General features: G+C 56.0%; 5 protein-coding genes across 5 annotated transcripts; all 5 read left to right on the top strand.

Moving 5' to 3' along the window:
• Nucleotides 1-1014: 1014 nt before the first annotated feature.
• Nucleotides 1015-1713, top strand: LPMP_322310 (hypothetical protein; the record flags this gene model as incomplete). Its single annotated transcript, XM_010703613.1, has 1 exon — nucleotides 1015-1713. The coding sequence occupies one exon, from the start codon at nucleotides 1015-1017 to the stop codon at nucleotides 1711-1713; it is 699 nt and encodes a 232-aa protein (XP_010701915.1).
• Nucleotides 1714-3433: 1720 nt separating this feature from the next.
• On the top strand, nucleotides 3434-5263 carry LPMP_322300 (hypothetical protein; the record flags this gene model as incomplete). The annotated part of the gene is made up of 1 exon (XM_010703612.1): nucleotides 3434-5263. One exon carries the CDS (start codon nucleotides 3434-3436, stop codon nucleotides 5261-5263), a length of 1830 nt encoding a protein of 609 aa, XP_010701914.1.
• Nucleotides 5264-9639: 4376 nt separating this feature from the next.
• Nucleotides 9640-13554, top strand: LPMP_322290 (R-SNARE protein, putative; the record flags this gene model as incomplete). Its single annotated transcript, XM_010703611.1, has 1 exon — nucleotides 9640-13554. One exon carries the CDS (start codon nucleotides 9640-9642, stop codon nucleotides 13552-13554), a length of 3915 nt encoding a protein of 1304 aa, XP_010701913.1.
• Nucleotides 13555-14721: 1167 nt separating this feature from the next.
• Nucleotides 14722-17898, top strand: LPMP_322280 (hypothetical protein; the record flags this gene model as incomplete). The annotated part of the gene is made up of 1 exon (XM_010703610.1): nucleotides 14722-17898. The coding sequence occupies one exon, from the start codon at nucleotides 14722-14724 to the stop codon at nucleotides 17896-17898; it is 3177 nt and encodes a 1058-aa protein (XP_010701912.1).
• A 1165-nt stretch (nucleotides 17899-19063) lies between these two features.
• On the top strand, nucleotides 19064-22312 carry LPMP_322270 (hypothetical protein; the record flags this gene model as incomplete). Its single annotated transcript, XM_010703609.1, has 1 exon — nucleotides 19064-22312. One exon carries the CDS (start codon nucleotides 19064-19066, stop codon nucleotides 22310-22312), a length of 3249 nt encoding a protein of 1082 aa, XP_010701911.1.
• Between the last annotated feature and the right edge of the window lie 533 nt (nucleotides 22313-22845).

Below are 22845 nucleotides of genomic sequence, written 5' to 3'. Positions count from 1 at the left end.
ATCCTCTTCGCCACGCCGACTACCCAGTGAGTGTGCAAGGACATTCGCTCACTCACTCACACACACACACTCTCTCTCCAGACTGTCACTCTTGTACTTCCCTCCCTTCCTCCTTTCGCCCTCCTCAGTCGGAGTTCTTGCCTCACTGATCACTGCGAATCGAAAGGCCTACACGTCGGCAAAAAAAAAAACTCGATGAGTGTCATGGACCGTCGCTTTTTTTTGTTTCTTTTTTGTTTTGTTGTTTTGTTTACGTCACTACTGGAGATGGGGTGTGTGGTGGGGTGTGTTGCACATTTTACTTCTGTTTTCTTCTTCACCTCTTCTTGGTGCTCTGATAATGCGCCCTTAGACCTTTTCTTTACCACATCCCCTCTCCTTTTGCTTGTCTGTGGGAAGCTTTCGTTCCTCCCCCACCTTATCGCTCACCCATCATCATGCAGGCTTGTTTGGGAGGGTCTGCGTGTAGACTGCTGTACTTATCGTCTTCCTCCCCCCTCTTGTGTTATCTTGTAGCTGTATTCAGTAGCCCTGATGTTTGCTCTTTCTCCTCTCTTCTCCTTGCTGGTGTGAGTGGCTGCTGCTGCTGGGAAGCGTGTCGGACATGTTGACGGGGACCGCATTAGCAGCATTTGTGTGAGAGAAGACGGCATCAGCAACAAAGACAAAGGACTCGTGAACCTGATCAGAAGTCTCCTCGTGATGAGCCGTAGGAAGGCCGTAAAAATTCTACGAGTAACTCGCACCGATACGCCCATGCCAAAGTAGCCAAACAAAAGAAAATGGAAGCAGTCGGTGGCGTGCAGGCACTCATCTACTGCTATGATGACCGCCACCACTTCTTGCCTCCTTTTCTGCCAACCATCCCCCTCCCCTGTCCCTTTCTCTTTGATAGAGAAGTCCGTACACACGTACCCTCTACGCACTACACTCCCCCTCCCCCTATAGCACACGTACATACACACTCTTCCTCTTACCCTTCTCCGTTAAACAAACCAGAAAAATAAAAAAGCAATGGCACGCGATGACGGTACTCAGGTGGTTCAGCTGCTGAGCGAGGGCAAGTACAACCTGCCGATGTTTCTCCGCTACCTCAAGTCCTCCTCGATGGAGGGCGACCAGCCGGACAAATCACTTCTGCTCGGTATCCTGCTGCAGTCCTTGGCCCGCTTCCAGACAAGCGACTTTACGGCATGCATGTGCCTCGTGCCCAGCCACGTCCAGGACTCTCCCAACGTAGAGAAAGAGCTGAATTACATCTATGGACTCGAGAACTTGCTCAGCTGCGGCCTCTTCGCCCGCTTCTGGACGCAGTGGAATTCCGTCAAGGAGCACCTACCAGAGTCCTTCCATTTCGAAGCCCGCGTGCGCACCAGCATCTTAGAGACCATCTGCATCACCATGGAGTCCATCCCAACGGAAAAGCTGGCCACGTACCTTGCTGTCTCGCCGGACCAGGTGCAGAAGGTGGTGCAGAATGCTCTGAAGGACTCCGAGGACCGCGATATGAGGGTGATGGCGTACAACAGCGGTAGTGTGATGTTTCACCGCAACCGCTTCAACTACCCTCAGGCTGGTGCTGCGCAGGACTCTATTCACTTCACCGATGTGTCATCTGTCATTCACAACGACGTGCCGCGCCGCGGCATGGCAGTGGCGGAAGAGACACGGGATGTGCGTGCACGGACGTGGGCTCGCATGGCGGATGACTAAGGGGAATCGCCAGTTTCTCCCTCCCTCTCCCAACCGGCACTCACTTTCTCTGGTTAGGCATCATGCTGTGTGTCGTAGTCGTTGTTCGTCCACCTGCCCGCATTGCTGTATGTGCGCGCTCACAGGGGATGGGCTACTGGATTGTATTGTTTGCTAAGGAGAGCGAATGGATGAAACGAGGTTGTGGGAGAAAAACCAAGTGACTGTTAACGGCGAGGGGGGCAACAACGAAGAAGACAGCAAAGCAGAGCGATACGGCGAGAAGGCTGTGGCCTCTCCACGTTGTCCTAGCTCCCTACTTTGCGCTCCACATTTCACCGTCTCCTGCCCTCCTTCCTCAGACATCGGCTCGCTTATTCTCATCCTAGCTGGATCAACGAGATGAGTATTGCAGTCATCATGAGGTGCCAGGGGGAGTGGGAAGAATCTTTGGAAAGACCTGCACGCACCTGCAGCACAAGCTCGGGAATCCGGAGCCTGTTTACCTTCTGGGATGAGCCACTGCTCCCCTCTCCCAATTATGAGTATTCTCTCACGCACACACAGCCCACTTCCTCTCGTTCGAGCTCGCAGAGCCTTGTGAAGAAGTGGTGGGCTGTGCGCCTGCGAGTGGTCTTGTGCTCATGAGTGGTAGAAAGGGGGGTTGGCCCCTTCGTCTCATCCCCTCCCACCTTTTTTTTTCCTGTTTGATTTCTGTGGTGTTTTAATTGGGTAGTGTAAGAGAGACTAAGAGATGACGTATGCGATGGGAGGCCCGAAAAAGAACAAATAAATTTGCCAAAAGGCACACGGCGCAGCAGCTACGCACCAGCAGATGCATCCGCTTCCCCTCTCCCCCCTTATTCCTCAAGGCCATGAAGTTGGGGAGGTGTAAGCACCGTGTCTCTGCCTCTACAGCGTCGATGAGTCTCTAAAGACTGGCGTGCTCTCGGCGCTACTTCTTTTCTACTGCACCACGTACGAGGCAGGAGGGTGTGCGGACAAGGAGAGAGAGAGAGACTTCACTCTCCTTCTTTATGGTGTTGGTGGATGCCCCTCCTGCCCGCTCCTTACTCCCCCCCCCAGGGGCTGTCTCATTCACAAGCGCAGGCGCGCCGCTGTTCCTTCTCTCTCTCTTTTCGGTGCCCACATGCGTACCCATTTCGATTGACACTGACGTGGGCGAGTGAGGTGCTTAGGCACCCGCTGCGTCTTAAACGCAACTCCCCTCACCGCGCTCCCTTCATTCTCTTTGGCGTCTTTGTGTGTGTGTGTGTGTTGCGTTGCACCCGGCTCTTCGGCGTTTGATGGCCTCACCCCGTGGTGTCTGGTTGTGCGGCGTACTTCACCTTTCCCACACCACACATACAAAATAATCGCTCAGACTCACCGAACAGCAACGCTGTCTTTCTCACAGCAAAGCAAGAGGAAAGAAATGCACTTGACAGGTACACGGTATTGCGTCCTCGCAGCACACTCTCTCTCTCCATCACTTACTGTGCATATCTGTAGGAAATAGTGGGCAAGCCCATTTCGTGGAAGCAAACAACCCTGCAGACGTGCCGGCGGACCTCCAACGGTGTTGGTCGCCCGAGACCTCTTTTTCTTGTTTCGTCACCCTGTCATCTGCTCCTTCGCTCACGTCATCCTTCTCGTTCAGTCAAGACCGATGCAGCACACACGGGTGGAGAGAGGCGCTCAGCGCAGGAATACCGTGTCGTGCAGAACGGGCGTAAGGGCGATGAATCCTACCGTGCCGAACAGCACTGAGTGGGGACCGGTGCAGTGCAACTTCTACCACCACACGCGTGCCAACACATCAGATTTGTTTGTGTCTCACCGCACCACGGACACAGTCGGGCAGATGTTAGTATCACTGATAAAGGGTGATCTGCTAACATCGCCACCGTCCAAGCAGCTGCCTGTCTTCGGAAATACTGTCCATAAGGCGCCCTCTGCAACCACTGGCAAGGCAGAACGGGGCACAGAGATGCCTCACCAAGCTGCTTTAGAGGCGGACTACAGCTGCGTGGACATGGAGGGTAAGTGGAAAGACGCCTCAAAGCTTGGATCGTCTGTACCACGGTCAGCAGAAGCCCAGGAGGCATCTGTGCCAACACCACTAGCACTGGTGAGCCGGACAGAGACCACCGCTGCCGAAGATGCAGAGGGCTCCCACTCACAGAAAGCGCTGCCGCCGTCCTCGCTGCCCATCTCCGACGTCGACGTGTCTTCGTCAGACTCAGCAGCGTGCCCCTCCCCTCTGCCAATACGAGTGCCGCAGTATGACTCCCTTGCACCCATGAGTCCTTCACAAGGAGAATTGGCCTCGCTCAGGTGTTGGCAATGGACGGCACCACGGCACACCGTTGACAGCTCTTTCGTGCGCCGCCAGCTCACCCTTCTGGCGTACCGACGTGTGGTAGCGCTTCTCAACCCCCATACGCTCGCCTGCGGCAGCTACATTTCGATGTTTTCCTCTGGCGCTGAGTACAGCCGACTCACTCAATGCTTCCGCGCAGTGGCAGTGGCGAAAAAGGATGTGGTGAGCTCGTGGGTGTCGCTGGCGCACTGCGCGGCACTGTGCATTCTCCTGCCGCGCACAATGGATGAGAAGGTTCAGCTGACAATGGCTCTAACCGGCAATGCCGTGCCTCGCGATATCGCTGCCGAAGCGGGCAACCAGGGCCACATCGAGTTCTGTCGCTCTGGTTCCAAGAGCTCCAGTGGCCCTACCGGGCCGGATGTGTTTGCGCGTGTGAGTGAGGCTGTGCGTGGCGTCTATGTGCACCGCATCGCTGAGAATGCCTTTGAACTTGGTGTGGTGATGCACGGTGGTCATCAGGACCCACGGCTGCTCTGCCTGCTTCAGTGCTTGTCGCACTGGTGTCAGGTTTCGATTGAACACCGCAGTGTTGTCCTGCCCATCTGCGCCTCCCTGCGCTCCGTCTCACTGCGCCTATGGTGGATGCCACAGCACAGTCGCGTGACACCTGGCTCTCTCCTTCCACCCATCAAGGCACTCGTGGAGGAAGACCGGCGCATCGTCCTCACGGCTAAGAGCGGTGACGTCGCTGAGCGTGACGACAGCTCGTGGCGCACCCCGCCAGGAACGTTGTCTGCGGGACTAGAGGAGGATACCTATCCACTATTCCCCTCATACGACGACGTCGCGCTTTTTCTTGCGCGTCCTGTAGCTTCGCAGCTACACGGCACTAATGTGCTGCCTCTCCCTCACTCATTTCGCGAGTACATAATGGACCGAGAGTGGAGTGACACCAGCAAGGCGGCAGGGTACCGGGCGGCGGGACCAGATGATGACACAGAGCCACGAAATGTCAGTGGGTGTGCGCACCGGCCCTTCTCTCCGGCGTCAGGGGTAAAAAAGCTGGTGCGACTCTCCAATGGTGTGATTCAGGCAACGTTGGTGTTTGCGGAGACTAGGGTGTCCACGGTTGGCGAGCACCTCCTCGCGGCGGAGATGCAGCCGAAGGCCGCGTACCGCCCGTTTGTGCCGACGCTGTGCGCCAACGTGGCCCCGTTTCTTGTTGTTGGCCCGGAGGAAGCGTAAGATGGCAGGACAACAGCGCGGAGTGTTCTTATCCTTCTCTCTTTTTGTTTCGCAGCCTCAGCTTCAGCTTGTCAGAAAGGACCCTTATGCGCGTGCGTGGTGCGGCTTGCGAGCCCAGTACTGCTGCTTCCTGGTCTTGCCTCGTTTCTTTGTTTTTTTTTTTTCTGCTACTGCTTTATTATTGTTGTTGTTTTTCACTGCTACTGTGGGATGGGGGGGGGGGAGGGGGAGGGGAGGGGAGGGGTTCCCCCCTTCTCTCGCCCGCTTCAGGCTTTTTCTGCTCCGGGCCACCTCGGCAATGCAACAACTTTCTCTTGTTTCTTCTCTTTTCATCACTGGGTGCCGCGACGCGTAAGGTCATGACGCGCAGATGTGGAATGACGAGTTGCAGCATGGAGTCGTCGCCAAGCATCCGCACGCGTGGTGCTTCTCACAAGGGTTGTACTCACTCTCCCCGTGCCTGTTTGCTGTGCCCATCGCCGCTGCTGCAATGTGCATCTCCCTTTCTCACTTTAGCTCGCCTCTTCCCTCCCCCCTTTCCACTTTTCTTCCTCTTCCCTCCCTTATCAGTGCGTCAAAGTGGGCATTTCTTTCTCTGTGTTGGTGTTGATGAGTGCCTGGGCGTACTGGGGTCCCCACCCCCTCCACCATTTACCCCTTTCTACCCATACCTCTCCTCCCCTTCATCCGCAATCAACGAGAGAAAGAGAGACGACTTCGTGTCCATACTGAGCCACCGTCCTCATTTCATTTTTTTTTATGTCATATGCGCTCTTCTCCGTGCGGATGTCCCTCTCTCTCTTATGACACTCCTTTCTGCTTGATCTCGCCCTCTGCTGCATTGTTTCTCTCGTATGCGTCGGTCGCTGACACCACCAGCCCTGCCGTTCCATCTGATGTGTTCCACTCGAACAGTGGAAGTCTGCTGAACGCATTGGAGTTGTTTGAGTCCGCTTTCACCTCCCCCTCCGTTCATAAGTTTCACACTCCCCTTGCAACAGCTCTCATTTATGCGCGTCGTACACAGATTCATCCTCCTCCTCGATACCAAGGCAGTGGCCAGTCATCAGAGAGGAGCTCTTCCAACTATGGATAGGTCCTGTGGAGGACGTGGATTTCGTCGCCGTCCGCTCCACCGTGACAAGCACTCGCGCTGACACGTTTTCTGCCGACTCCGTCTCTCCAGCTTCCTCAGCCCCGACATCTTCCTCGCGGCATTGTGCACAACCCACCGCATCCAGCAAGGACCTGCCGATTGTAGCGCAGCTGCGGCGCGGTGTTGAGGTGCTAATACGGAGCTACGACAGCTCTCTCGGCAGCACTCCTCAACCCTGGTACGAGTGCGCTGCCTATCAGCTTCGCCCAGCTCACCACTGGGTGTTAGCTCAAGCAGCATGCACTACATGACCGCCTTGTGCTGGGGGAACTGCAGCTCGCAGGCACCAGCGGATCACTAGACGAGGCGTATGCGGTGGGGATGAAGCGGCAAGCGGCGAATACGCCGAAGCATGTGAAGGGGTTCGCCAGCTCCGTGGAAAAAGCCTACCAGTGCCAGCCCGAGGTCAGAGAAGTGTGCGCTGCGGCGGATGCAGCAAAGCGCGTGGCACCGAAGGTGCTCGCTGTGCAGACTGCACAGTATCATGCCATGGCTGCTGTTGGCGGGGTTACTACCGAGGTAAGGGCGTCGACTACCACAACAGCTACCCCATCAGATGACGTAGAAGCGACCGAGAGTAGCGGCAAGTCCGACAAGGAAAAAAACCAGCGGCGGTGCAGCAGTGAAGCGAGCCACGCCCTGTGCAGCGGTTTTACAGATCCAAGCAAGCCTTTCCCTACGTCAGGCGGAGGCGGCCGGAACTGCGCGCGCAGATGCAGCGGGCTGCCACCTCATGCCATGAGAAGGATGAAAAGCTAGCCGAGGAGGTGCAGGCGCTGTGAGGCAATGCGGAGCAACGCAAGGAGTGTGAGACGTCCCTGAAAACATCCCACTCCGCAGCGCTCAAGAACGAAAGGTTGGAATTCTCCAAAAAGAAGGCGATGTGAAAGACCGAGGTGGAGACAGTGCTGTCGGTGAGGCAAAAACCGTCAGAGGTGCCGTCTTAGCAGCGCGCCAAACACGATACGCTCACCGCACAAGAGCGCCAGCCGGAGAGGATGTTGTTCAAGTGTCCAGAGATGCAGGCGCTGCGTGGGTCTCTGCGATTCCCTCAGTCCACTGTAGAGAGGCAATTCACAACAAGCGTTGTGAGATGGATACGGTTGTGCATAGCGTGCTCAAAGAGAGCTGCAGCGCAGGGAACAGCTGCTGACGTTGAGCGAAGGTGGCATGATGTACCTGGAGAAGGAATGGTGGGGGCTGTGGGTAGAGCTGCGGCAAGAAGAGGATGCGCTTCGAATGCACGAGCACCTCACGCAAAGGCCAAGCGCGAAATGGCCTGTCACTGCTCCTGCGGCAAGGGCAATGTGCGGCGCTGGTGATGTGCTTGAAGGGCGCCTCGGTGCCAGTACACTCGAAGCAGAGTGATGTGCAGATGATGATGAGAACATGAACGCCGCCATACCTAGGGGTAGCGGTGCACGATTTAGCCCCTGCAGAACTACATGGAGTCTCAACAGAACGGGCTAGTCATGAGGGGTGTTGCCCCTGCGCCACCGGAAAGTGCAGGCTTGGGGTTGTCAGCCTCTCCCGCGTGAAATATTTGAAAACAAAGGAGGAGATACCTATCTGAGTTGAGCGGCACAGGGATCTCATTCGAGTCTGTGAGGAGGAGTTGCCAGCGGTGGCGGTGGCCATAGGATCAGACGATTCAAACGGTGGCGACGCGCGGCTCTTCTCCATCTCCTCGATGGAGTAGCAGAGGTTCCTGATGTAAGCGAAGCACTCTGCCGAGCGGTACCGTATCAGGCGCGTTGGCCAAATGCACTGCATCTTTTTCTGCGCTGCTGCTTGTGGCTACCACTGCACGCTCTACACCGGCTTCTCTATGGCACCCTGAGGACGCGATCCGAAAGGTTGGAGGAGAGGGGGGGGGGAAGGATTGGGAGGAGGTTAGATAGAAGCATGACGTGGCCACGGTGCGCCTTCGTTCTTCTCTCTTCCCCGTCCCCTCGCTGCCAGGAGATATCTCTGTCTCGACTGAATACAAAGACCCAACGCGGTGTATGTGCGTATATGTGGTGTATGTGTATATTTTTTGCACAGCTCGCTTGCTGTCTCTGTTTCTCTCCTGGTGTCTTTTCCTTGCTCCTGCTCTCCTTCCTTGTCACTGCATTGAAGGGCTACATTGTTCAGTTGCGTTTCTTTCAATTGTGTCCATTTATCTCCCCCATTCAGCCAAGTGGGGCAGTAGTTGTGTCTCTTGACGAGGGTTCTCGAAAGTGACCCCGCCTGCTCTTGCGACAAGTGGCGTCCATACACAATCTTTGGTCCGTTGGTGTAGCTGCGCGTGCCGTTGTGCCCCTTCAAGCCGCCCCCTCTCCCCCTCTGTTTCTCGCGCAGCAGCATCATCATCATCTCTTGCGCCTCTCCTCTTTCTCCTTTGCGCTCGTAAACATGCGACTCCTTCATCTCCACGTTCCCTCCTTCTCCACTCGTCCACATGACCGCGTGCGATCATCTCTGCACAGCGATACATTATGCACATCGCCCCCTCCCCACCGTTGCCCATGGTGTTGCTACCCCCCCCCCCCCCCCCCCCCCCCATCTCCTCGTATCTCTCTCTCTCTTCCTTCGCTCATCGTTGTAGCTGTGGCTTCTGTTTTCAAGACAACAGTGTGCGTATCTGCACATCACTGAAGAACACGAGCCGGACTTGTGCCCGCTCGTGTGTGTGTGCGTGATTTTCTTTCTTTTTTGTTCCCTTTTCTTTTGCTCTACAGGGGTCTTGGCTCCTCATCTCCTCCACAACCAGCACTACCACGACAGCACCTCCTCTCCCCCCCTCCCTCCTCTCTTCTCCTCTTCGATCTTGTGTGGGTCGTGTGTGTGTGCGTTTGCTTTTTTTTTTCTTCTTTGTGCGGCGGTGTTTTGTCCCACTACTGGTCGACCGTGTCTCCGCCTGCCTGTCTGTACCTTTGTTTTCCTCTTCCCGCCTGGTGCGCCCCGGGTGCAGGAGTGTAAGTCAGTAAACAACGTGCGTGTGCGCGTTTTTATTTGTTTGTTTGGCCACTTTTCTGTTGTTGTCACTCGGCCTCTCTTTTTTGCTTCGGGGCGCTGTACGTGTGCGTGTGTGAGTGGAGATCTTGACTCTCTGCCTACCTTTTTCTGCAACTCGCACCGTGTTTTCCTTTGCCCTTCTATACACCGCGCATACACCCAAGTTCGACTACACATACACGTCATCATAGTCGGCCCTCCCCATCACCTGTGAGGCACAATGTTCTCGCAGACGCAGAAAGCCAAAGGCGCCGACAGTGGTGTCCTTTTTCCCTTTCGGGTGGGCGGCAAGAGCACAGTGGTTATGTCAGACTACCACATCTGCAAGTACGACGCCATTCTCGGCGTGCTCGTGTGCATCGGCGACGACGCGAACGTCCTCGTGCTTGGCAAGGAAATGTGCCGCGAGCTGCTACCTCTGCCGTGTGGGGTGCACTGGCTAGACGCCTTTGTGTACTCCGGCACAACCAGCTTTCTGGTGCTCTCGTCAGAGACACTCTTGTGCCTGGACTACAGCACCGGCGTGAATGGGAGCGGAGACAGCATGTTGCGGTGCATGGAACCTGGTGCCCCGTTTACCTGCCTGCATGTCGCACAAGGCTTGACGTGCGGCGCGGTGGGACGCAAGGACGGGAGCGTCTCCTACTTCCGGCTCGATCCGGTCTCTGACAACCCCGATGAGCGGCCGCAGCTGCGGTGGGCCGTGACGGAGACGAACGTGCTCGGCCTATGCCTACCCTTCTGCAAGAACGTGACTGGCCCCATCCTTGACACGAGCGTCGCCAGCCGCGACAAGTTCTTCATCACGGGCTCTCTGATCTCGATGGACTCGTACCCGAACAACCCGAACGCACTCATCGGTGTGGTGGGAGGGGTTCCTGGTGTATGCAAGTGGTACATTGATGAGGGTCGTGTGAGCTGCTTCTTCGATGCCCACAGCATCGTTGGACAACCGGACGGCCATTTGGCCGCATGTCGCGTGACGCCTGGTGGTGTGTACGTCGCTGCTGTCACCATGCACTGCACCAAGATCCTCCTGTGGAACGAGAGCAAGAAGCGGCGTGACAAGGTGGCCGAGCTCTACTGGGTCGTTGATCTCTCTCAGCAAATTTCGCAAGGCGTGCCAGACGCCCCGAGCGCCGGACTCGCCGACGCCTTCTCGTACAACGAGTATCGTGTTGGTCTGAATATGGCCCGCACTTCCCTCGACAGTTTCTACACCACCAACGACAAGCACAGTCAGATGTACATGCTACTGCACGGCCAGCGCGACATCCTCGAGGTGGTTATCCGGCTTGATGACAAGCAGGTGATGCGCCAGGACGCTGTCATCGCGCACCTGAACGCGTACACGGCACAGCACGGTGTGGAGGCTGCGCGTACGAAGGGGTCCGCGACTGGGTCAGGCGGCAACGGCATCGACGCCGGCGCGAACACAGTGGAGAACTACTTTAACGTCTTTCATGTGGAGCCGTGCGTGCTGTCGAACTACTGGACTAGTGGGCTAGCAGACGTTGACCTGGAAGCACTGTTTGTGACCAGCGAGGATGGCTTGCGGCCGATTCTGGCAAAGCGCAACCGTCAGACTGGTGGTATCGAAAGCATCCGTGAGCTGCGCGAGCTTAGCCCGCAGGCGCCGTGGTATCCCCGAGCGCTGCTACTGCACCTTCCCGAGAACCAGATACGCTCGCTCGCCGAGGAAATACAGCGAACGGCGGTGACCTCAACGTGGGAGAAGCTGCTGCGCGGTGGCGACACGCTCCTGCGCCACGCACTGCCTGATGTGGAGGCGAAGGAAGTGGCTGGCTCGAATGTAGCACATCTCTGGCGGCAGAGCGTTATGGTGACCGTCACGGATGCAGCGCAGGCGGTCTGCCTGTCGCCGCAGTCCAACGAGGTCTTCAGCGTCAATTCGCAAGCCTTGGCGAACTGCGTGCCGTGGTCAACTTTGGCGATCGGCCAGGATGCCGATGGGTTAGTGTTGGAGGCGGCATTACCCTCGTTGCACACAGTGTTTCTGCCGACGGAGATAATTTTGCGCGTGTTCAGCACCGAGTCCATCATCATGATCATGAAATACGACATTCGTCGTAACGCCGGCTCGCTGGTCCTCAACCTGGACCGGGCGGCACTTCAGCTGGACGGGCACGGCGTGCCTGGAAAGCGGATGGTGCAGCAGGCGGTAATTGTTAATGCACGTCTGGAGCCGTCCACCGTGACGGACAATGTGTCTGTTTACAAGGATGGCAAGTGCGTGTTGCTGCTGCTGGAGGATTCATCGGTTGCACTTGTCGACCTCTCGGGCAAGGATGACAATGGTCGGCCTTTCATACTTCAAGTCCCCGTCGGGCTGCTCCCGGTCGGGTCAACCATCGCCTCGCTTGACGCCTTCTGGATGGCCAGCCAGACCGCAATGTGCAACAACAAGACGGGCTTGCTCTGCCTCGCGTGCCTCTTCATGGACGGCAAAGGATTCTTGCTGTGGAACTTGAGCGAGATGCGCCTAATCACCTACGCACATCCCGCGTACGCCACGTTCGCTACGCGCCTCATGGTCACTGCAGCGGCGCAGCCACTGCTGCCGAACCTGTCGGGTGATATCAAGATGTTCGAAGTCGCACTTTCTATTTCGTCACCCGTGCAGAATGCTGGGGAGTACGGCAGCCTTACGTGCTGCGACGCACTTGGCGCTGCTCTGATGTCGATGTCGCTTGCGTTTGGCGTCGCGGACTGCGCCCCACAGGCATGGTGCTACCGCCAGAGCGCTGAGGTCAACTGGGTGGCACTGCCGCAAGCAACGAGTGCTACAAAGCTGCTTCTGGTCCGCTTCGAGGTCTCGGGTTCGTCTCTGGAGTGGGCGATTACGGTGGGCGGTGCGGCTGTGGCGACGGGAAACAGCGCACTTCTGGGCAGCATCGTGCACGTCAAGACAACGTGGACACCAGGAAAGGCCAACCTCACGTACGACACGGATGCAGGCGAAATGCGCGACTACGAGATCAGCCGCGACGACTCCGCCAACGACCACGTCGCCCCAGCCATTGCATTTGTTGGCGCACATGAGATTGCTGTGGTGCAACTCTCTGCTTTCTTTCCCGCGACTGCATCGCTGATCTCGACAGCGGCGAAGGTCACGGCGGCAGACGCGGTGCCGGTTGCCACGTGCAGGCTCGACCCTGCGCGCCGTCTCGAGCACTTTAGTGTCTACCACGGCCGCGGCGCGCTGATCGTGGTAACGCGCGATGCAAACGGCTGGCGGTGGGTGAACATCTTGGACAGCAGAACGGCCAAGCCGATGATGCAGTCGTACGCCACTCTTGACTTTGCTGGCGAGGAGAATGTGCAGGTGCTGCTGGTCGAGATAGAGAACGTGCTGCATCTGTACTTCCTCGGCGCTAGCAGCGGCGTGGTCGGTCACTTCTTTGTGGAGGCGAATCTGGGTGCCTCGAAAGCGAGTGGGGTGCGCAAGCACCCCTGCTTCTGCGGTCCACGCTACCACTTTACGCCATGCACCTTCCGCGGCTACGGACGCTATCTGCCGCCGGCGCCGACACTGAAGCAAGAGACCGGCTTCTTCAAACGCCTCATGACGCTGCCGTGGGAGGAGATTGCGCTGAGGCTCGAGTCTGAGACGCTGCGTGCAACGAAAGCGACTGGAGCGGCGAAGATGCCTGCGGGCAACACCCCCGCAACAGCGACCCCTGTGCTAACACCGTGCGCAAGCTCCATCTCTCCGTTGTCAAGTGCGCCACCGGTCGCGAAACCAGACCCGAAGAGGGAGCAGCAAGAGCCGCTTGGCTGCGCTAACCGCGGGGGCGGTGCAGCACTGTCGACACAGGGCCTGACATCTGCACGGCAGCCCGGCGCACTTGCACCGACAGCGGCCGCCAGTGCACCCACCTCGAGTGAGCCGCCACGCGGCCGCTACGCGCAACTGAAGGCTATCGCCGAGCGCGAGAATGTGAGCCTCACCGAGGCCCGGCGGATGATGAGCGAGAACGTGCGCAAGCTGCAGCAGCGGGGCGAGCGACTGAGCGAGATGCAGAACAAATCGGCGGAGTTGGCGCAGGCGGCGCTGACGTTTCAGGACCTTGCGCGTCAGCTAAAGGAAAAGCAGCGCAGCAGCTGGTTGTGAACATTGCGCTTTTGGTTTTAAGGTTTCCCAACGTTGGTTTCCGTCCTCGGTGCTTTCCCGCCTTCCCCGGGGCGTTCTTTGGCGTGGGCTTCCGCCCACGCGCTGGTTTCCGCCCCGGGCGATGGGCGCAGCCCCCACCCCCCGGCGCCCTCCCGCCACCCCAGGCGCGCCCCGGCCAGCGGGTCCGAACCCCCCCATGCCCCATGCCCCAGCCACAGCCAGACCCTCTCCCCCGCCACCACCCCCCCCGCAGCCAGCCAGCCACCACACACAGCCCCACGCGCGCCCCCCCACCAAAACCCACACAACCCTGACGGCGCCATGCCGGTTTTGCCAAACTCCGAAGGAGAGTGCGCGCATGTCGTGCGACTCATTGAGGAAGGCCTTTTCCTGGATCACATTGGTGAGTGCAGGGCCGGCAATGAAAACGAAGTTTCCGCAGATCATCGCTACCTCATTGAGAATGTCTTTCCAACGCTTGTGCCGGCTCTTCAAGACTTAATCAAGAATTACAGGGGCCAAATTACACCGAGCGGCATGGTCAACGGCGCCGCCAACACATCACAGGCCGACCCGGTGATGTGGCTGGCACAATACCTCCTTCGAAACAACGTTCAAAGCGGCACGTCGCGACTTGTGCATCACCCGTTTCAGACGATCAACAGGGCAGCATTTAACACTGATCCAACGTTGGAGTAAAGGCATCTTTCTCAACAGTGAACAACCGTACTTTTTCCCCCTACGGCGCTGGACTTTCCCACAGCCGTGCAGGCGATGCACAGTATTCCTACCTTTTTTCTCAACATTTCAGTCCCGACGGTTCAACACCCACCAAAACGCAAAGAATGCAAGAAGGATGCGCTTTAGTACAACTGGAGTTGTAATGGAGACCGTTTTCTCTCTCTTGCCTGAATCTTCTTTCTGAGCCATAGGCCTAGCGTACCATTGATTTTTATGAAGGCCTTCCTTGCACTCTGTAGCTAATGCCATGATTCTGCGCTACCAGCCATTTGGCAACCTGAATACTTCCCGGCTGCGCTCTTTCTCCCTTCTTCCTTAATTCTAAGGTACTTTCATGGAGAAGTTGTTGCTGCACAAAGGCGGTGGCAAGGGATACCAGCATACATTTTTTTTCCAAGAGTTTCGCTTCAGACACATCGAACAATCATGGAGGTGAACATCAGGGCGTTTTCAGATGCACTAGACGGCATTCTTGCAGCCAAAACAAGCTCTTCACAAACATCACATTCTGCAGCTCTTCACAAGAAGCCATTCCCCTTTTCACAATCATGCGTTGATCATTCTCAAAACAAATGTTCGAAACCAGCAGCACCAGAAGCATTTCAAGCTTCTCTTTCAAATAACGACCCTGAGGTTTTGAGTGATGCAGCAGCCGTGATTGAGCCTTCTATGCAAACAGAAAAGCCTATCGCTCCTCAAAAGAAGCCTACACAGCAACTACAGGCTTCCCCCAGCAATGACTCTGAGAAGACATTTTTTCTCAAGGAAGCAGAGAGAAAAAGTCGATCACCCAAGATTGCGAAGTTTCACAAACGTGAGAACTTACCACTACGGAGTGCAACAGTGAAAAGCTCTAATACTACAGTAGAGGGATTTCTTGAGCACCTCAAAAGTGCCGAGCTAGTTGCTTTCAAGGTTGTGGAAGCCACAGGTGTCGGTATCGGGTCTGCGCTGCTGACGCCACAAAACGTCAGACTGTGGATGTCGAGATCTCAGCTGCCGTCGAAGAGCTGGGTCACATGCACTTCTTTCTCGCATGAAGCTTGTGCAGTTTTTGAGCTTGAAAACCGAGTGGATATGCGGAAACGTAGAGAACTGCTCTCTTACACGCACAACAAGGTAGTTGACCTGCCGACAGGAGGCAGTACCGATACTTATGTGGTGCAGGACCTTGTTGCTGTGCTTGTCGTGGAGGATGATATCGAGAGACCCTCGCTTCATCTCGATTCTGCAGCTTTTCCCAATCAAGAAAGGCATGTTTTCAGCGTTGTCATTGAAACATCTAGCTCCCGGCATGGTGGCTTTCTTGTGCTTACTACTACTTCAGCTGCTCCCAGCTGTGTTACTAGTCTGAAGGTACCGGGCACTCAGCTCAACACCTTTCTGAAAATCACAATTAGTCCCCTGGCGAGTGAGGCTCGCCCAAAACTGATCAAGGTGCGTGCAGTGTGCTTTTTTCGCTCAGACACACGGACAACAGAGCGGGTGATACCTTTACAGAAGGACGATTCGTCTCTCAAGGAAGGGGTAGAAGCTGTATTGAAAGAAGGCGCAAAGACAACGCGTCGAAGTGCCCACTCGATCAGTGAAAGGCGAGGGGAGAGATGCGCTGCAGAAACTGAACCAACACAGTCTCCATTACTTTCCCGAAAGGGGCATAGACAGGCGAAGAAAAGTGAGGGAGTTGCACACCTTGCTTCACTGGACCACGACTCTGGTGCTGATGTTGCGGACTTTGTGAAAGCCATTGCGCTTGCGAGTTCGCGACAAGACAACGCCGCACCGGAGCACTCAAGCTCGTGCAGTGGATGTAGCGTCGAGTATGACTGGTTTCTAGACAGATTGGTGGATGTCTCGGCGTCAAAGGACAATTCAAAGGATAATGCGTGTCGAAAAGCGAACCTGCCTGATGCAGGCAGTGAGACAGGTAGCGAGGCACCGGTACAGGAGTACATTCGTACTCTTCAGGCGTGGAACGCTGTACCAGCTTTGAGTATGAAATCAGCACTAACCTATTGCCTGTGCGAAACCACCTCCTTTTCGGCGAGCACGATATTTGCGACTAAGTTGTTTGGCTACGAAGCGCAAAATCACCTTTCGCAGCCTTTCAAGCTCCATTTTTTCGTGGTATCTAACTTTGATGACATCGATCAAAGCAGTGAGCAGGTGCGTTCATCTGGTGTTCATTTACCACCAGTGCACTTTTTGTCAGCAGTAGCTAGTCAAGCCGCATCGTTAGGGTACACAACGGAGCTTCTTTTTACCTGCCCGGCGAACAATGGGTTTGGCTGCGCACTGCGGCCACACAGTTGCACCTCCGGCTCTTCAGATGCTCACTGCAAGCTTATCTTTGTTGTTCCCACGCACTGCAACGGTGAGATGAACGAAGGCGGTATCGCCAGTGTTACGAAGCGTCTATTGCGCACTGCATTGAGTATTTTTTGTGAGTCCGCCGATAAGCGGGGTAGCCGTCTGGGACAAGATTGTGCTTTTTCTCGGCATAGTACACTGCCGTGCACGAAACCGTGTGGCGCATTACGGCTACTGATAGACGGCACGTGCTGCTTTGATGATCTAATACCCGTTTTTGCGGAGTGGGCAGAAGTGTCAGGGAGCCTACGGTACTACGGAAGCGCGTCACAGCGTACTTTACAGTTACTCTTTTTCCCTTCCCTCTTGACTAGGAGTAGCGGTGGCGGCGAACAACTGGGTGACTTATCTGAGCTTCGTCGCGAGGCACAGTGGTCCGGACTAAATCTCCGGCTGTCGGGTCTCTGGCGGAGGGATATCAATGAGGGGGGAATTACCGCTGACAACATTGTAGCGTTGGAGGCTAACTACTACTGCCCCGCGACATATGTGTGGCAGTCGCGACGTGGAGCACTGCGGCTGGTTCTTACTGATAGTCACTTTATGGAGTATCTTCTGTGTGTTGATGGGCTTGTGGCTCCTTCTCCTCTTGTGAGCCTCGCCACGAGCTACTACGGGAAGGAGGCGGACAGCACAACCCATACCCTATCGCTTACCACTCTGAGCGAGGCACCGTGGATGATGTTGTTGCAAACCTTCAAGAAGGTACGCAAAAGCCCGGGCGTGTCGGCTGCAGCATTGAGTGAGGGTGCTGCTGCCGATTTCTTGGTCTTGCGCCGCCATGTTACCGTCTCTTTTGCCTTTCACATCCTTAGCACTGCTTTCAAACGTGGATGGGCTCGCGTGAGTGCAAGCATCCCGCTGTGCGACGGCCATATCCGAGATGCAGCTGTTGAACTTCAAAATGTGCATGGTGCTTCTCTCGAAAAGGGGGTAAATGGTGGAGGAGGTGTGCGCAGCTCTTTGGGAATATTGGATGAGGACGCTTTTATGGACACGCTGCTGCAGTGGCAGTACCCGTTTCCCAATGTAGTCGTGTTACATTGCACGGATGTTCTACACCCAGGCCCGACGTCCTCGCCCGCATTGACAGGATCTCTTTGCACGTCCTCCTCAGGAGTACAAGAGGGTGTCTTGTCGCTTTTTTCAGAAGAAGTACTGCACTCTTTTGCCTTTGTCCCTAAACTAGATGAGGCACTATCTTTGCTCCAAGGTGTGACGTGCTTATCATAGAGAAGGCTAAAATGTTTTGATGCCATGATTGGATTTCAGTCGCAGGTGCGAAAGACTTCCCACTGCGCTTTAATTTGCTCTCATATAGACGTCTTTCTTTACACCGCATCCGGAGTATATGCCTTTGCAGCTTCATAGACACGCGCGAGTGAGCAGCTCGGCGTCTTATGTTTCTTTGTCGTTTTCTCTTTACCGCTGCTCCTCCCAGCTCTGTGCTTTTGAGTGCAGAGTTGCTGCGCCCGTCATCGTGACGACGGCGTCTTTTTTTTCTTTGTTTCGCTTTCAAAATGGGTAGTGTGATGGATGGAAATACCACACCTACAACGATAGAAAAGCACTTGGATCACGTCACATCCCACACACACACACACACACACACACAGACATACACGTGCCGCTCTTGACACCTGTGGTGCTTTTTGAGGTGCAGTCTGCCTCTGACTGATTTGCAGTTGAAGGGCATCCTTGGCTCCCGTCCCCTCTTCGAGAAGCTGTCTGACCCTCCCCACTCATGTTTTTCTCGCTATGCTGTTGACATCTCACGTCATATTATTCCATGGTGTTCCCGTCTCCCTGGACGTCACCTTCTTTTCTTGCTCTGTGCCTTCTTCCCTTGTTTTTGCTTGTGACTCACACCTGGGCGCGGTTCTGATGTGGTCTTCTGTGCTCACAACAATCGGTGCCGCTGCCTCTCTCCTCCCGCAACAACAACAAACAAATGTATTCGCATGTGCGATGATTTCGGATGCCCTGCCCAGAAAAGCATCAGAACAACGACGAAGACGCCGCGCATCAAAGAAGAACGCTCTGACCTAAGACGTAGTAACTGTTACGAAAGAGAAGCACAGGAGAAGCAAGCCACAAGGGATAACCCAATTGCCACCTAAGGGTTGATTAACTAAATTGTCGTTCTTTTTCTTGTGTGCATATATTTTCAGGCACACAAGTTAGGATCTCTTTTCTTTGCCGTTTCATACAGGACAAGAAGGGTGGGCGCATACGAACGCCTCTTCACTCGCCACACAAAGCATAGAGAAAAAGAACTGGCAAGAGAACTTCAGCAGCTAACCAAAGTGGTTTCTCTCTTGCTGACACGCTTCCTTTGCCAAGCACATATCTACGTCTTTATCTATATATCTGGCATCGACACCTCCCTGTGCTTACCATGGATTCGAGTCATTTTATCGTGGTGCTGAATGGGCTGCGCTCCGCAGATAACCAGGAGCGCAAGTCGGCCGAGGAGCACTACAACAACATGGTTGCCTCCAACCCTGTGTGGATGATGTGCACCTTGGCCGAGGCCAGTGCGACTTCGCAGGATATGGGTGTGAAGACCATTAGCCTGGTGCTGCTGCGCAAGCTCTTCAATGCTACCCCTTCACCGTACGCCGCATCCGATGCTGCAACACGCGCTGCAGTGAAGGCGCATATGCTCTCTGTGATCAGCTCTTCCTCGCAGGGTGGCCTGCGCTCACCTGCTGCGGCGTGCGTCAGTGCTCTGGCGGTGCAGGTGTTCCAGGAGAAGGAGGACTGGAATGAGCTCTGGACGAACGTTATGACCATCCTCGGCGACATCAAGGGCGACGAGATACTGAAGACGATGTGCTGCGAAATTGTTCAGGCAACCTCGATGGCCATGGCTGCTTACTTTCAATCTCATGCCGATACGCTGGCGCAGGGCTTGGAGACGTGCTTCGTGCAAGCGACAGAGACTGCAGATCTCAAGAAGGCTGCCTTCGAGACGACGATCCGTCTATCCAACCTTGGCATGGCGGACCGTCTACGCCCGTTGGTGCCGAAGATGCTGGGTGTCATCGAGGCCTACCTGAACCAGGGCGAGTGGGAGTCTGTGGAGTCGATGCTCGAGGCCACTGTGGATGGAATCTCGTCGAGTATCAGCCTCTTCCAGCATGACGCCGAGAACCTTCTGGGGCTCATGATGCAGGTGGCTGCTGCACCTCAGGTAGACGCCGGAGCGCGCCACATGGCGGTGGAGCTGATGCTGACGTACTGTGAGGAAGTTCCTAAGACTGTGCGCAAGGTGCCGCAGTTTGCCTCCTCCTTCTTCGAGTTGCTCTTCCAGTACACTCTGAATCCCGACTACAGCGCGGACTGGGACATCACCGGCCGCGATAAAGACGAGGACGACCTGGAGGAAAACTCGGATCTAGTGATCGGGTCGAGTGGGCTGGACCGCATTTCGAACGCGCTCGGCGGCCGCAAGCTTCAAAAGACGGCCCAGGCGCTCTTCACACAGAACATCAACTCGTCGCTGTGGCAGCACAGAAATGCCGCGGTGCTGCTCATCTGCTACGCTGGCGAAGGCATGCGTACCGTCTTTGCATCGCAGCTGCCGTCGCTGGTGCAGATGATCGTGCCGCACGTGAAGGACGAGTCCAAGTACGTGCGCGCTAACACGCTGGACTGCCTCGCGCAGCTCTCCCAGGACTTTACACCGGAGCTGCAGATGAAGGTTCATGACGCTATTCTGCCTGCTGTAGTTGCTGCGCTGCGCGACGACGTGTCACGCGTGGCAACGTGCGCCGCGAACTGCCTTGACAGCTTCATTGACAGCGTGACAGGCGATGAAGAGGAGGATGACGATGAGGACGGACTCGACGAGTTCCGCGCCATTCTGCATCCGTACATCGAGCTGATGTGCGGTGACTGCTTGGCGATGATCCGAGGGACGCAGCACTACTTTGTCCGCGAGGCAGCACTGGGTGTACTCTCGTCAGTGTCCTCGACGTGCAAGAGCATGTTGCTGCCATACGTGGAGGAGCTTGTGCCCGTCTACCAGGAGATGTTAAGCCTTCCGGATGCACCGGAGGCAATGAAGACAAAGTGTAAGGCTATCGAATGTGTGACACTGCTCGCCTGCGGCGTTGGTCGCGACGCGTTTGCCAAGTACGCGCATGATGTGTGCAACTACCTAAGGCAGCTGTGTGCCGGCGGCCTCACCAATGATGACCCACGCACGCGTTTCGTGATGCGTGGCTGGACGTGCATGGTGGAGTGCCTCAAGGACCAGGCTCAGCCGTACCTCAGCACTGTCATCCCGATCCTGCTGAACATGATGAGCATGGAATGTGACATGGAGATCGCGAATGTCGGTGTTGGTGAGGGCGGCGGTGACGAGGACCTACCAGATGGTGTGGAAAAGATGCGCTTTGTTATCCCGGGCGTCGGCGAGCGTGTCGTAACGATTCACACAAGCCTCATCGAGGACAAGGAGCTCGCCTCCAACGTGGTCTTCGCGATGCTGAAGGACCTCGGCGTAGGACTGGCCCCGTATTTCCACGACATTGCCATCGCGGCTATTGGCCAGCTGACATTCATTGCTGGTGAGGCTATTCGTGAGAGCGGTGCGTCGATGCTCGACGAGATACTGAAGTGCTACGAGGAGATGAAGGATCCGGCAGCACAGCAGCTGGCCGAGGTAGCCCTTCCGAAGCTGATGGAGGCGCTCGGCGAGGAGTCGGAGAACAGCGTGATGGAGATGATACTGCGGGCCATCGGCCGCTGCGTTAGCGTGCACCCGGCAATCATGAGCCCTACCAACACGGCCCTCGTGTGCGACAAGGTAATGGCGGCGCTGGAGGTTGTTGTAAAGCGCCGCAATGAGTGCCTGGAGAAGAGGGCAACGGAGAACGATGAGGACGAACTCGACGCGCTTGAGGTTGAGGACGAGGAGGTGCAGGCTACCATCTCCTCCATATGTGACCTGATCGGCACCCTACTCGCTGCCTCGAAGGAGGTGTTTGCGGAGCCCTTCCTCGCTAAGGCCTTCCCTGTCCTCGGCGAGTGGCTTCAGTCGTCGACGGACGAGTTTTACATGACGCGCGCTGCCAGTATCCTGTGCGACTTTGTAACACACGCGCCGCAGTCGATTATCCCGTCGCTGCCACAGATCTGCACGAGCTCGTTGACAATTGCGTCGTCGTCCTCGGACGATGAGTTGCTTCAGAGCGACTTTTATCTCATGAATGTCATAGTCCAGCTTCTGGGCTCGCATCCGACGACGAACATGGTCGTCAACGGCGGTGAGTACGCCGTGCACGTGCAGCAGGTGACCGATAAGTACTTTGCGTCGAACCTGGTGAATGAGGAGGAGTACACGCATTGCACGTGCAACGCGATCAGCCTGTATGTGTCACTGCTGAATTTCTTCGGCACCACGGCGCTCCAGCAGGTGGCAACCGCCATGCTGACAGTCGTGGGCAAGGCTCTGCCGGCCAAGGATGACGAGGTAGAGGCCCGACGCATCCACGATGTGGTTCTCGAGTGGGTAACTAACCACCATCCCGTCTTGCAAGCCCTTCCCGGCTCTGAGACCGGATTTTTGACCTGCGTGAAGGCGGCTGGCCCTAGCTGCCTTTCGGAAGAGGCGAAGCAGTATCTTGCGAATATGTAAGCGGTACTGCTGGTGGTGGTGTATGTGCCGTCAGCTGCATAAGAGCCAAGCATAATAGAGAAGGAGTGAGGGGGGGGGGGGATGAGGCTGCACCTTGTCGAGCGCAGCGCGTTGGGAGAGCAGAGGGAGTGGGGATGTCTATATGGGGTGTTTCGCCAATGAATGCGCATAATCCCCCCTCTCCCGTCCTTGTGGCTTTCCTCCACCTCTTGCAGCTCTCTTTCTCGTCGTCTATCTGCCTCTTTTCTCTTTCCCTGTTTGTGTTTGTTCGTTTTCGCGCCAGTAAGTGTTTAATTTAATATAGAGGAGGAAGCAATAGAAAAGGCCCAATGCAAGGCTGTGAAACAGAAAGCGGAGAGGCGTATTCGATGTAGCCGAAGTCGAATACGAGGTCACATCCTGCACAACACAAGGAGAGTGAAGGGGTGCCTTTTTTGGGAGGGGGGCTCTTGTAAGCAGTGCGGCCATGTTTTCTTTTTTTTTTGGGGGGGAGGGGAGGATGTCAGCCCCAGACTCCTCTCCCCGCTTTCTTC

This window comes from Leishmania panamensis (genome assembly GCF_000755165.1).
Source record: "Leishmania panamensis strain MHOM/PA/94/PSC-1 chromosome 32 sequence".
NCBI classification, from domain to species: Eukaryota; Euglenozoa; class Kinetoplastea; order Trypanosomatida; family Trypanosomatidae; genus Leishmania; species Leishmania panamensis.
This window is presented reverse-complemented; position numbering and strand designations above follow the sequence as displayed.